The 13,888-nt window shown below is 45.0% G+C and overlaps 1 protein-coding gene across 2 annotated transcripts in view; it reads left to right on the top strand.

Annotated features, from left to right (window-relative positions):
• ptprn2 (protein tyrosine phosphatase receptor type N2) overlaps window positions 1-13,888 on the top strand; it is a 1,029,555-nt gene that overhangs the window by 407,651 nt on the left and 608,016 nt on the right. For both annotated transcript variants that reach the window (XM_078537232.1, XM_078537231.1), the window contains exons 6-8: window positions 1,613-2,111; window positions 4,788-5,015; window positions 9,105-9,145. In XM_078537232.1, coding sequence (XP_078393358.1) covers window positions 1,613-2,111; window positions 4,788-5,015; window positions 9,105-9,145 — 768 coding nt within the window. The remainder of the gene's footprint in view (window positions 1-1,612; window positions 2,112-4,787; window positions 5,016-9,104; window positions 9,146-13,888) is intronic.

The following is a 13,888-nucleotide window of genomic DNA, read 5'->3' as shown; positions in this document are numbered from 1 at the left end:
TCAGTAATCTCCTCCAGTTATTACATCCCAGCCCCCCACCCTCTGTTCCTTTGAGTCGGAATTGCTGTTGGTGACCCCTCCCCCTCGTCAGCTCCCCACTATCAGGCTCTGCCATGACGTCGTTAAATATGTAGCTCTCTTCCAGAACTAATGTGCCTCACTAACTCTGTCCTTGACTTCAAAGCCTTCCATAAGCCTATCTTCCCTACTCTACCTTTGATCTACCCAACTGAATTCCTGCTTTCTGTAAAGCTCTGAGTATTTATTTCTGACTGCTATTTTGGCTTTGTTCATTACTGCCCTGCACTAGTTGGATGCTGAGCATTGAGTTTACAAAATCACATAGGTCCCTTTCAATTTCATCCTTACCCATTTGAACACCATTCAAGTATTGCCAATTTTTTTCTCTTTTGTGCAAGATTTTATGTTAACCCTACATCCCACAACTTTGAGTTTTACAGACAGCCCTCTTATTCATGGGAGCAGCTGTTAATCCTTAGAGTTCACCTCAGTAATGCTATTAGAAAGAATTTAAATTCATATATAACACTTTAATCATACCTCTCATAAATTTCCAACATAGCTTCTGGTACAATGAAATGGTTTGTATTTCAGACAGTGTTGTTTTGTAGGTTAGCATGGCAGCTATTTTTGAATGCATCAATGTCCCACAAACAGCAGCAAGACAAAATTACTAATTAATTGGTATTGTTTGATGGAGGAATGTTGTCTATAATTCCAATTTTCTCTTAAAATAATGTTCATAGAATCTTAAACTGTTCTACTGGTTCAGGTGTATATGAAATGTCTCCCCCAAACATTGACACCTCTCTCTCTCTCTCAATGCTGCACTGAAGTGTCAATACAGACTCAAATCCTTGAGTGGGGCTTGAACCCAAGCCTTCTGGCTTAGAAGCAAACAACTGAGCCGAGTTATTAGTTTATCAAAAGCTTTTCTCTCTGTCTGAGCTTTGATGGATAGTAACAAGGTGGCTGCATCACTTGGGAACTGATTTCTGCTGCAGTATTTTGGTCAGACATCTCTCCCCAGTGTTGGTGGAGAAGATTAAAATTGGAGGAAGATTTGCATAATAAGGCTGATGAATTATGAAGTAGAAGATAAGGGAAATAACCAGTTATAAAGAAAATAAACATAAGAGGGGGAGATTTTCACCTTCACCTCCTGGGCTGTAATCTATCAGATATGCCCATGGTAGAACCCAGTCAATTTTCCCCAGAGACTTCACCAGTGAGGAAGAATTGATGCACAAACTTGATTATACATATCCAACTGCAGATGGCAAATGGAAGAAATGTAACTGTAAAGATAGAGTATGATTTGCCACTTTTGCTCTCCAGGCCATGATTTTTCACCCATGGGATGAAAAGATCCCAGGTTGGGAAGTAGCAGATATAGAAAACTCAGCAGTAGAATTTTTACGTAGACTATTTGAACCAAGACTTCCCTCCCCCTTTAAATACACAGATAGTAAGAATTAACAATCTGGATTTTATTCACCTAGATTAGCTTGTAAATAATGATTTTATTGGAAGCCAGTAACACATTCTGATGACTTGCAAACCATATTGCCTTATTTGTGTTTCATGACAGAGTGAGACAGCTCAATCGGACTCGTCCTTGGATCGTCTCCTCCAAAGAAACAGAGGGAAAACTTCATCCAACCATTTCCTCGCATTTCATCACCAATACCCTGGCAATGAACGTGCTCAACCCAGGCCCTTAAGTCAAGTCCAGCAGCAGAGAGGTCAGCTTCAGTCACAAGAGGAGTTTCCTGTCAATGAGCCCATCGACAACAAGCAACTGGTAGCACTACTGGAGAGCTATTTGGCACAGAAAATGGCAGCGCAGACGGCTGCAAAGGGAAGCGATTTGTCAATCAACCCAGATGTCTGGCTTAAGGAAGCATTGGGCTCATCAAGGAACCAGCAACAGGAAGGTGCATATAAAGAGAGCCAGGGAGGTCACCCAAGAAGCGAGCTGCTCCTTCGGAAAGCTGATGACAGACCGCCAGAATTGAAAGAGGAGAAAGCGCTGTATAAATCCAGTGCCAGTAAAATCAATGGAAAAAACCCACTGAGTCACTTGGATGGTACGAATAAAAATATAAATGAAAATACTTTTCTGAGACAGTATAAAGATTCTGAGTTTACAAAGGTTGCTTTTCAAAATTGTGAAGCTATTTACCATGGAACCATAGAATTTTGCAGCACACCATTCACTCTTTTGCACACATCCAGGCTCTGAAAGAACTATCCAGTTAGTCCCCAAATATTTATCCATTCCCTTTTAAAATCTGTTATGGTTTTTCGTTCTACCTCTGTGTAAAAAAAAAAAAATGTCAGCAGGTAAATTGCAGTACAGTAAACCCCTGTAAGGTCTTTAGGAACCAGTCAAAGTGGGTGTTAGAGAAAGTTGTGTGTAGGAGAGATTTGTTTTTAGTTCGGCTAAATAGGGGAGGCAGTGACATAGTGGTACTGTTACTTGACTAGTAATCCAGACACTCGGCAATGCTCAGGGGACCTGGGTATGAATCCCATCATGGCAAATGGTGGAATCAAATTCAGTAAAAATCTGGAATTAAAAAATGAAACCATCATTAACTGTCATAAAAACCATTTGGTTTATTAATGCACTTTAGGGAAGGAAATCCGTTGCCCCTTACAGGTAAAGTTGACTTTTAACTGCCCCTTTAAATGGCCTATCAAACCACTAAAAAGCCTACAAAAAGGAATGAAGCCGGGCAGACCATCAAGCATCAAGCTAGGCACCGGAAAAACAAAGGCAACTTTTTGACCCTGCAAAGTCCTCCTTAATAACATCTAGAGGCTAGTCCCAAAATTGGAAGAGTGGCTTAGAGACTATTCAAGCAACAGCCTGACATATCCTTCCTCATGGACATGTCCCATACACCACCATCTCCATCTGTGGATATTACCTTTCCAACCAGCAGGACAGGCCCAGCAGAGGTGGCTGCACAGTGGTATACAGTCAGGTGGGAGTTGGCTTGGGAGTCCTCAACATTGATTCCCGACCCCATGAAAGTCACATAGCATCAGGTCAAAGATGGGCATGGAAACTTCCTGCCGATTACCACGTATCACTACTCCTCCATGTTGAACACCGCTTGGAGGAAGCACTGAGGGCGGTGAGGCCCAGAATGTATTCTGGGTTGGGGGGGTTCAATGTCCATGACCAAGAGTGACTCGGTAGCACCACTACAGACCAAGCTGGCCGAGTCCTAAAGTACAAAGTTGCTAGACTGAGTCTGCTGCAGGTGGTGAGGGAATCAACAAGAGGGAAAAACGTACTTGACCTCACCCTCACCAACTTGCCTGCCGCAGATCCATCTGTCCATGGCTGTATTGGGAGGAGTGACCACTGCGCGGTCCTTGTGAAGATGAGCTCTGTCCTCACATTGAGGATATCCTCCATCATGTTGTGTGGCACCACCACTGTGCTAAATGGGAGAAATTTTAAACACATGTAGCAACTGAAGACTGGGCAACCATGAGGAGCTGTGGACCATCAGTAGCAGCAGAGTTGTACTCAGCCACAATCTGTAACCTCATGGCCAGGCATATCTCCCACTCTACCATTACCATCAAGCCAGGGGATCAACCCTGGTTTAATGAAGAGTGCAAGAGGGCATGCCAGGAGCAGCACGAGGCATACCTAAAAATGAGGTGTGAAGCTACAACACAGGACTACTTGCATGCCAAACAGCATAAGCAGCAAGCAATAGACAGAGCTAAGCAATCCATAAACCAACGGATCAGATCTAAGCTCTGCAGTCCTGCCACATGCAGCCGTAAACGGTGGTGGACAATTAAACAATTCACTGGAGGAGGAGGCTTCACAAATATTCCCATTCTCAATGAGGGGGGACCCCAGCACATCAGTGCAGAAGACAAGGCATTTGCAACAATCTGCAGCCAGAAGTATGGTGTGAGTGATCCATCTCGGCCTCCTCGAGAGGTCCCCAGTCTTCAGCCAATTCAATTCACTCCACGTGATATCAAGAAACGGCTGAAGGCACTAGATACTGCAAAGGCTATGGGCACTGACAACATTCCGGCAATAGTACTGAAGACTTGTGCTCCAGAACTTGCTGCGCCCCTAGCCAAGCTGCTCCAGTACAGATATACGGTCAAATGTTGCTTTGATGTCAAGGGTAGTCACTCTCACCTCAACTCTGGAGTTCAGCTCTTTTGTCCATGTTTGAAACAAGACTGTAATGAGACAGGAACTGAGTGGCCCCGGGGGAACCCAAACTGGGCGTCAGTGAGCAGGTTATTGCTAAGCAAGTGCTGCTTGATAGCACTGTTCAGTTCCTGTGAATGTCATACTCACTTCCTGCACCATATCAGCCATCCCACCTCTACATTTTTTGTATCCGTTCTTTGCATTTGAGCTTCACAGGCAAGGCCAGCATTTATTGCCCAGCCCTAATTGCCCTTGAGAAAGTTTAGGGCCACATTCTTGAACTGCTCAGTTCATGTGGTGTAAGGTACAGCTACAGTAGTTTTTTTCTGTCACTGTTTGAAATAACTGAGTGGCTTTCTAGAATATTTCAGAAAGCAGTTAAGAGACAGCTACATTGCTGTGGGTCTGGGCTCACATGTAGGCCAGACCAGGTAAGGATAGCCAATGTCCTCCCCTGCAGGAAGCAACAAAACCCCATAGGACATCTATTTATTCCCCTTTATTTTTCAAACAATTTGACATTATTAGAATGCTCCTAATCTGCCTTCTGGTTTGCTATCAGAAAATTTCATCCAGTCTGTGGTGCAGCAGCTTGGGATGCAGCACGTGAATGTGGATGGCCTGACTTCGAAACAGCTGGATGAATTGTCCGATGTCATAGCCGATGCCCTGCAGGTTGTAGATGATGACGCAGCCCCCAGAGCTGGAAACAAAGGCAGCCTCGAGGCTAAGCAAGACTTTCAACAGAAGGAAGAGGAGGATGCAATTAAGAGAGATGAGCTCATTCTGGGTAAGGATGACTCACTTTAAAGCTGTTCTTTCATGTACCAACTACATGGCAAAACATATTGTTGTGACATTACTAATTACCTGCACATGCACGGGAAAGTTTAAAAAATTTAGTGAAGGTTTCTTATTGATCATTTGCTGCCAGCCTTCCCTCTAAACACAAAGCATGCCAGGATATCAACACCGATGCTGTACATGGCCAGAATTGTTTTGGACCCGGCGATCTATCTTTGGAGAAGGCACCAAATATGAGCCTTCCTTTGTAGCATTGCTCTGACTTGAAAACTGGCGGCACATTACATGGAATGTTGAAGAGTAACTCCATTAGATCACTGGTCTCCATTTGAGCAGCACTCTGCAACACTCTGATCAACAAAATAAAAACAGCTTTGGTTGGGAAGGTCACCTAGACTAGATGAACCACTGATAGTACATCCAGCTTCGGCACTGTTCAAAATAGTTGGTGAACAATAAGAAAGAATTTGCATTTATATAGCACCTTTAATATACCAAAACATCCCAAGGTCCTTAACAAGAGCATGATCACACAGCCATTATTGACATTGAGCCACAGAAGGAGATAGGAGCACAGGTGACAAAAGCTTGGTCAAAGAGGTAGGTTTTAAAGAGCATCTTAAAGGAGGGGTGAGAGGAAAAGAGTACTAGAGAGCCAGTTGGCAGTTGAAGGCATGGCTGCTTTTGGTGAAATGATTAAAACTGGGGGTGTTCAAGAATCGGAGTTGGAGAGGTGCAGAGAATGCAACGATTATATGGCTGGATGAGACTACAGAGACAGGCTAAGATAACAACAGCCCCGCATGTCTACATACAAAATGAATACCTGTTCTTTAATCTTCCCTGTATGACAGTTAGCTTCAGATACAATCAAGGTGACCTTTGTACATTGCATCAATGCAATCAGGCTGGTCACTTCTGGATCTGATATGTTTGGTATTAGCAGCTGAGATGATGTAGGATGTTAAATCAGAAGAATATTAATGACACCATTATGGGAGCCTTAGCTTTGAATGAAGATGTGCAATGAACTGGGTCACTGAACTGATGGAGTCAGGCTCTCCCAGGGAAAATGGTGCAAAATAGAATTGCACAAATGTTTAATTTCTTCTCCATTTTAGTAACAATCATGCTTTTACCGAGTTTATGGTGCCTGATCCGTTGCAACTTACAGAAGCTTAAGAGAATGAACGTGAAGTACAGTACAATGTAGCAGACTGTGATGCAGCTTTCACTGAAGGAATTCCTAAAAGGAAGAGTTAGTCTAGTGCCATTGGGCTATAAAACAATAGCAACTTTAATATAGGACTGCAAGTTCAGCGGTGGTCATTATAACAAGATGCTCCATCTCATCGAACGGCAAGGCATAGGCTTGAGGGGCTAAGCGGCCTATTCCTGTTCTTATCTCCCCGTCTGTGGATAAATATTGTTACTGTTCACCGATCAGACCTCCGTCCTTCATCAAACTGAACGGACCGGGCTTTAGGGAATTGACTCTTGTGCTTAGTTATTATCACATTCACAAGTGAGGCACGTACATCCCATGAACCAACTGCAGCCCATGGGATGACTCCAGAGTCCTGGAGCACTCAAAAGTGCAGGCAATGCAGTCCTATTATCTCTTTATTGCCAGTTTGTCCTGTTTGAATTTTGTGCACCCGGAGGTTTGAAAGCGTCATCCTCCGCGCTTGCCTCGCTTAAGGATAAACCTTAAATCAGGACACCAAGGGCTGTTAGTATCAGCAACGTGAGATATATATATAAATTAATCGGAATGGGGACGTAAACTTAACATGCAACTCCCAAGACCCTTAAGTGGCCCAGCAGGGAAAAAGAAAAGCAATAACCTTCAGGAGTGCTGTTTAACTAATGTGCTAGAATAAAAAGAAGGTTTGAACCATAATTAGCTAAAATGATCCATTGCTGAGGTAAACAACATACTAGCTTTCATCAGAATGGCTGATAGCATTCATACAATTATAATGGACAGCACACTAACATATACACACGAAAGGTCACAACCTGAAACGTTAACTTCATTTCCCTCTCTACAGAAGCTGCCAGAACTGAATATCTCCAGCATTTTCTGTTTTTGTATCAGATTTCCAGAATTCCCTATATTTTCCCTTTGTAACAACATGCTGACTGTACATTTAAGATCATCTTTATTGCTTCTGATGCTAGAGATTAGTATAACATAGGAACTACTTTGGTTTTGTCTGATCTGTGAACAGTTACAATATTTATCCACAGACAGAGGAAGGATAAGAACAGGAAGAGACCATTTAGCCCCTCAAGCCTGTCCTGCCATTTGATGAGATCTGATCTGTGACCTAATTCCTAATACACGCCTTCGTACCATATTCCTTAATACTTCTGGTTAACAAAAATCTTATCAATCGCAGATTTAAAGTTAACAATTAATCTAGCAACAATTGCCATTGCGCAGGAGTTCCAACCCTCCATTACTCTTTGTGCATAGAAATGTTACCGAACTTGAAAGGTCTGTTTCTAATTTTTAGTCTGTGCCCCCAACCCTATACTTAGCAACCAGTGGAAGTAGCTTCTCTCTATCTACTCTATTTGTTCCCCATAGCATCTTGAAAACTTCTGTGAAATCACTACTTAACCTTCTAAATTCCAGGGAATGCTTTGAGTAATTTGTAATTTAACCCTTGGAGGTCAGGCATTGTTCTGCCAAACCTACTTCCTCTGACGCCAATATTAAGACCATAAGACATAGGAGCAGAAATTAGGCCAATCGGCCCATCGAGTCTGCTCTGCCATTCAATCATGGCTGATAAGTTTCTCAACCCCATTCTCCCGTCTTCTCCCCGTAACCTTTGATCCCCTTACCAATCAAGAACCTATCTATCTCGCTCTTAAATACACTCAATGACCTGGCCTCCACAGCCTTCTGTGGCAATGAATTCCATGGATTCACTACTGTCTGGCTAAAGAAGTTTCTCCTCATCTCTGTTCTAAAAGGTCTTCCCTTTACTCTGAGGCTGTGTCCTCGGGTCCTAGTCTCTCCTACTAATGGAAACATCTTCCCCATGTCCACTCTATCCAGGCCTTTCAGTATTCTGTAAGTTTCAATCAGATCCCCCCTCATCCTTCTAAACTCCACCGAGTATAGACCCAGAGTCCTCAAATGTTCCTCATATGTTAAACCTTTCATTCCTGGGATCATTCTCGTGAACCTCCTCTGGACCCTCTCCAGGGCCAGAACATCCTTCCTGATTCCCAGTATTCCTAGTGAGACTAAAGATATAGAGCAATTCTACTAATATTAATGGGATCAAGATGCCTTTATTTGGATCATTGCAGCACGTATATCTGAGAAAGCTCTTGATATAATTAATGATGAACAGGCTGGGCATTGATCTGAAGAGGCATGCATGTACCAGTTGTCGCTTTATATAAGATCACAGAATATTATAAAGCTCAGGAAACTCGGTTACATTGCTTTTATGGATTTTTTTTTTAATATAAGGCCTGCACCCACCATGACATTGAAAGCTATAGAAATGCACAGCTGAATCTTGGATTGCACCTGGAATGTGTGTTCGAGCTCTTAAGACCTACTTCAGAGTAAATGGGAGACTTGTTTAACTCGTCTCTTGAATGGAAATTCTGCTCCTGTGGATTCCTTAATAACGTGGCCTAGAATCTCTCGTGATGAGTTTCTGCGCGTGTTGCATTCCCTGGTGAGCCTTTGAATAAGTTAGAATAGGTGACCTCCCCTGACCCTGGTTATCCTGACACGCTCAAGGGCGGAGGTCACCTGCCGTTGCTCCCTGCAGTTACACCAGCGGAGCAGTCCAGCATTGTTGCAGCGCATGGCCATCTTGGTGCAGAATGGGATCGAAGCTGAGAGACTCCTGTGCTGAATGACTCCGTGTGTACCACACCAGGTGAGGTGGTTTAGCCAATGAGCCATGGTGGTGTGTGGGAGGGGTGGTGGAGGAGGAGAGGGCTACAGCATTTAAATATTTGGAAATGACCCTTTTCTAATGATTTATCTGTTACAAGTAAAGTATTCTAAAACTGATGTTCTCCTTCATGTTGACAGAAAAACAAGATGTTGAAGTAAATGAAGAGTTCCTTAAGAAGGTTTGTAGATTATTTATTTTGTAAAGCTGTTCCAGAGGGTCAGTGATGCATGTCTGACTGTAGTTACCAAGAACTCAGCAATGGTCACATGTTAGGACAGATTACTATGGAATGAATGATGAGCGCTCAAGGATTTAAGTGCATTGTCCTGAATTAGCATCTAATCATAAATATTAGCAAAGGAAGTGCTTTGTTCTTATGCTTAATTCTTCTTAATTGCTGGTCAAAGAGAACCTCGGGGAAAATGTTTGGGTCTATTTTGACCTAGAATCATAGAGATGAAATTTATGCCCCCCTCCCCCCGGTACATTTGAAGGCATTGGGGTGACTCATTAAATAAAACTGGTGGCTTGCTGCCACCTTTCTTCCATGTTATGGTGGGTGGGAAAGGCGTCAGGCAACCAACATACCTTTAGGCCTATTGAGGCCCTTAAGTGGTCAATCAGTGGCCAATAAGGGGCCTCATTAACCCTTTGCCACAATTTTCCATCCGGTTGGGATGGGCAGCCTTCAATGCAGGGGCTGCTGGCGGGGTGTATTGCAGAAGCTGAGGTTGTTCTCCTTAGAGAAGGTTGAGGGAAGATTTGATAAACGTGTTCAAAATCATGAGGGGGCTAAACACAGTGGATAAGGGAGAAACTGTTCCCAGTGAGGAAGGCTTGAGAACCAGAGGACACAAACAAGATGATTGACAAAAGGACCAAAGACAACATGGGGAAACGCTTCTTTATGCAGTGAGTGATTACCAACTGGAATGCACTGTCCAAAATGGTGGCGGAGCCAGATCCAATCATGGCTATCAAAAGATAAATACTCGAAGGAACATAAATTACAGGGCTACAGGGAATAGGACTAGCTGGATTGCTCTTGCAGAGGGCCGACAGTGGCTTGACAGGCTGAATGGCCCCTTTCTGTGCTGTGACTGTTCTATGGTCTTATGAAATAGATGATTTTACTTTGCATTTTTGATCGGCTGTACCTTTCCTTTAACTATTCTTTTACTTTGAATGTTTTATCAAATCCTTTTCTGTCCTTCTATATTACTTGCCAGTCTGGTTTCTTTTTTCCTTTTAAGCTATTCTAATCTTCAATTTTTGCTTTCCTGCATTTTCTATATTCAGCTTAAATCCTCTCTTTGTACATTGGTCTGTCAAATGCTTGTTTTTAAGTACTATTCAAATTTTCATTACAATACAATACTCACCTGTAAGGAATTCCAATTTTTGCTCTTATACCTTTTATTTTTTGCGTGACTGGCTGGTTTGTATCCTAATCCCTAACAGCACTGTGGGTGTACCTACACCACATGCACTGCAGCGGTTCAAAGCAGCAGCTCACCACCACCTTCTCAAGGGTAATTAGGGTTGGGTAATAAATGCTGGCCTTGTCCATACTGAATAACCCACAAATGAATTTTAAAAATCAGCTCCTGTTTGAATGTTTCTTTGTTTCTACGCAGGCTTTTTTGCCAAATTTTCTTTCCAGTTTACCTGGACCAGTTACTTTGTTATTTCATTGACACTAGATTTTTCCGGCCAAGTACAATGGGCCAAATCTTCTGGCCACTGGATGGTCAGAGACAGAATATATGACTGAAGATTTGTGTTGGGACCCTGTGAAAGTCCTCACACGTGGACCTATGTGGTAATTGCCCTTAAGTATCAACTTCTGATGGGCATTCCCTTGCTCCCCGGGACCCACTGAGAATGATTCCAACTCTGAGCTGTAGCCAGACTTTGAACAGTCTCATGGAGCTTGCCTGAATAGTTATCCAGGAAATGCTAGGCAGATTAACCCTGGCCTAACCTCTGGGCAACTACACAACTGACCCCGCAATCACCCACCCTGACCCCTTAACTACCCCCGATCTGACTTGATTACCCCACGGTCACCCAACCCCCTGCTCCACCAATCCGACCCAACTACCCCTTGATCACCCCTTGATGTGACCCAACTATTCCCCAACCCAACCATCCCCTGATCACCCAACTAGCCCCCAATCCGACCCAGCTACCGCCTGAAGACCCGACTACCCCCTCGACCCGATCCGACTACCCTCACGATCCGACCTGACTACCCCCCTACCACCCAACCACCCCCATCTGACCCGACTACCCCCCAACCTCCCAACTAACCCCCAACACTCAACTCTTTGCATACCCGACCCAACTACCCCCCCCGACACAACCCGACTGCCCTCGACCTCCTGACGACCCACCTGACCAAACCTAACACCCCCCCTCCCACCCAACTACCCCCCCCCCAAATCTGCGCCGACTAACCCCGCCCCCACCCCGGTAACCCAACCACCACCCCTGACTTGACACAACTACCTCCCCCTGACCTGAACACCCGACTAGCCCCCGTGATCCAAGCTGACCACCCAACTACTGCCTCGACCACCCGACTAATCCCCCGATCACCGGACTACCCACCCAACCAGACCTGACAACTCCCCCCCACTACCCAACTAACCCCTGATCTGAGCCAACTACCCCCGACCCAACTATAATTCCACCCGACCTGACAACTCCCTTCTGTCTCAACCCGACTGTCCTGACCACCTGACTACCTACCCAACCAGCCCTCACTACTTCCACCCATCTAGTATACCTGCCAACTACCACCCCCACCCCCCCGGTCACCTGACTACACTCATCCCGGACACGATGCAACTGCCCCCTCTGGCTCCCCCACCCAGACCCCAGCCATCCAACTAACCCTCCAACTTGATATGACTATCGCCCGCAATAGTTTACCACCCAACTACCCACTCCGACCACCCGACTAATCCCCTGACCACCCGGCTACCCACCCAACCAGATCCGATGACTTCCCCTGACTACCCAACTGACCCCCAATCTGAGCCGACTATCCCCTCCACCCCCCCATCCAACTACCATTCCCACCCGTCGACTCAACTCGACACGAATACCCTCCCAGCCATCTGACTATCGACCCGAACCGACCTGACCAACCCCTGACTCGACCCCGTCTAATCCGACTACCCCTCCCCAGGCCCGACTACCCTTCCAACCACCCGACCACCCCCCAAACCTGAGTACCCCTCCCAATCTGACTACCCCCCAATCCAACTACCCTCCCGACCCGACTACCCCCAACCACCTGACTACAACCCCTGTCCCAACTACCCGGACCACTCAACTAGATTTCCCACCACCCAACTAATCCCCTGACCCGACCCGACTACCCTCAACCACCTGACTACCACCCCCCCAACTACCCTCTCAACCTGACCCAACAACCCGATGACCCCTCGTGACCAGATCATCCCACTCCCCCGACCCTGTACGTACCCAACCATCCAACTAATCCTCTGACCTGACCCAAACTGACTAGCCCCTGACCCGACTATCCACTTACAAACCTCAGCCACCAATCACCCTACCTAACTATCCACCTACCCACATAATCACTCACCCACCTACCTAACCATATGCCCTACTCACCTACCCACCCACCTACTCATCCAGTCACTTATTCGCTAACATTGACTGGACCTTTAAACTTACCATACGGCAGCTAGTGCCATAAAAAGTGGGCGTGTCCTGTGTTCCCCCAACTCTACTGCGCTCTGGTGGAGTTCCCCGAGGCATGCAGTGCTGCACATTTCTGTGAAAGCCGGGATCGGAAGACTCAGGAAGAAATGTGCAGCAGCGTCGAGTCAGGGAGAAATTTTCGAATGCAGCAGCAATCTGACCAGCATTGCCACTGCATGGGAGGTCTGGGCCCTTTCTTTGTTCTCTCTCAAGTTCAATTCTGTAACAATACTACTTAAGGTATAAATGGTGTTTCTTAATTGTTCCCCTTCCATTATGTTACTGAGTAAGCCAACGTCATTTCACAGACGTCTATCCAGCACTGCTTCTTCCCTTATATAAAAACAGAACATGCTGGGAAAACTCAGCAGGTCTGACAGCATCTGTGGAGAGAGAAAGAGAATTAACGTTTCAAGTCCGTATGACTCTTCTTCAGGGCTTCTTCCATTGTTGCACTAAACACCACCAGCTGATCTAGAAAGCAGTGCTGGACATGTTGTAGGAACCTCTTCCTTCTTTGCCTCTTTCACTAGTTTTACCGCAGTCTCGCTTAGGATAATTAAAGTCACTTAGTATTCTGGGCCAGTAATGTCTACAACTTCTCTAATTTGTGCACAAGATCTCATCCGCTATCTCCTTTCTACTTTTTGGTCTATAATAAACTCCCAGTAAAGTTACTGGTCCTTTCTTTTTCTTTAACTCTAAATGAATAGACACTTTGATGTAATAAAGTGATTTGAAAGACTTTATTTCTGAGCGTATGCTCAAATAAAGCCATTTATTTAATCATAAACCTCACAGAAGACACCGATATTGGAACTTGAGATTCAGCATTGATGCCACATCATTTTTCTGTCACTTAGAGGAAGAATTTTTTTGAATTCTTTCCTGCCAAACCATAAGATCATAGAACACATGGTGGTGAGTTTGGCCAGTTATGCCGTACGTCAGCTGCAGCTGTGTGGGAGACGAAGGAAAATTGTGAATCTATTCTTTAGAAAGGGGATTACGATTCCGATGCACCTGGCACACAAAGTGAATCTTCTCCAATCCTGTTTTATTGCTGTTGAGATTAGATCAGCTAGTTCAGAATGCAACTTGCAAACATAAACGAAGGGCTGAATTTCCGGGAGCCCCAGATGGGACTGAAAGCCAGCGAAGCAGTTTGCTGCCCTGGTTGGGG

This window comes from Cetorhinus maximus, chromosome 3 (assembly GCF_964194155.1).
Source record: "Cetorhinus maximus chromosome 3, sCetMax3.hap1.1, whole genome shotgun sequence".
NCBI classification, from domain to species: domain Eukaryota; kingdom Metazoa; phylum Chordata; class Chondrichthyes; order Lamniformes; family Cetorhinidae; genus Cetorhinus; species Cetorhinus maximus.
This window is presented reverse-complemented; position numbering and strand designations above follow the sequence as displayed.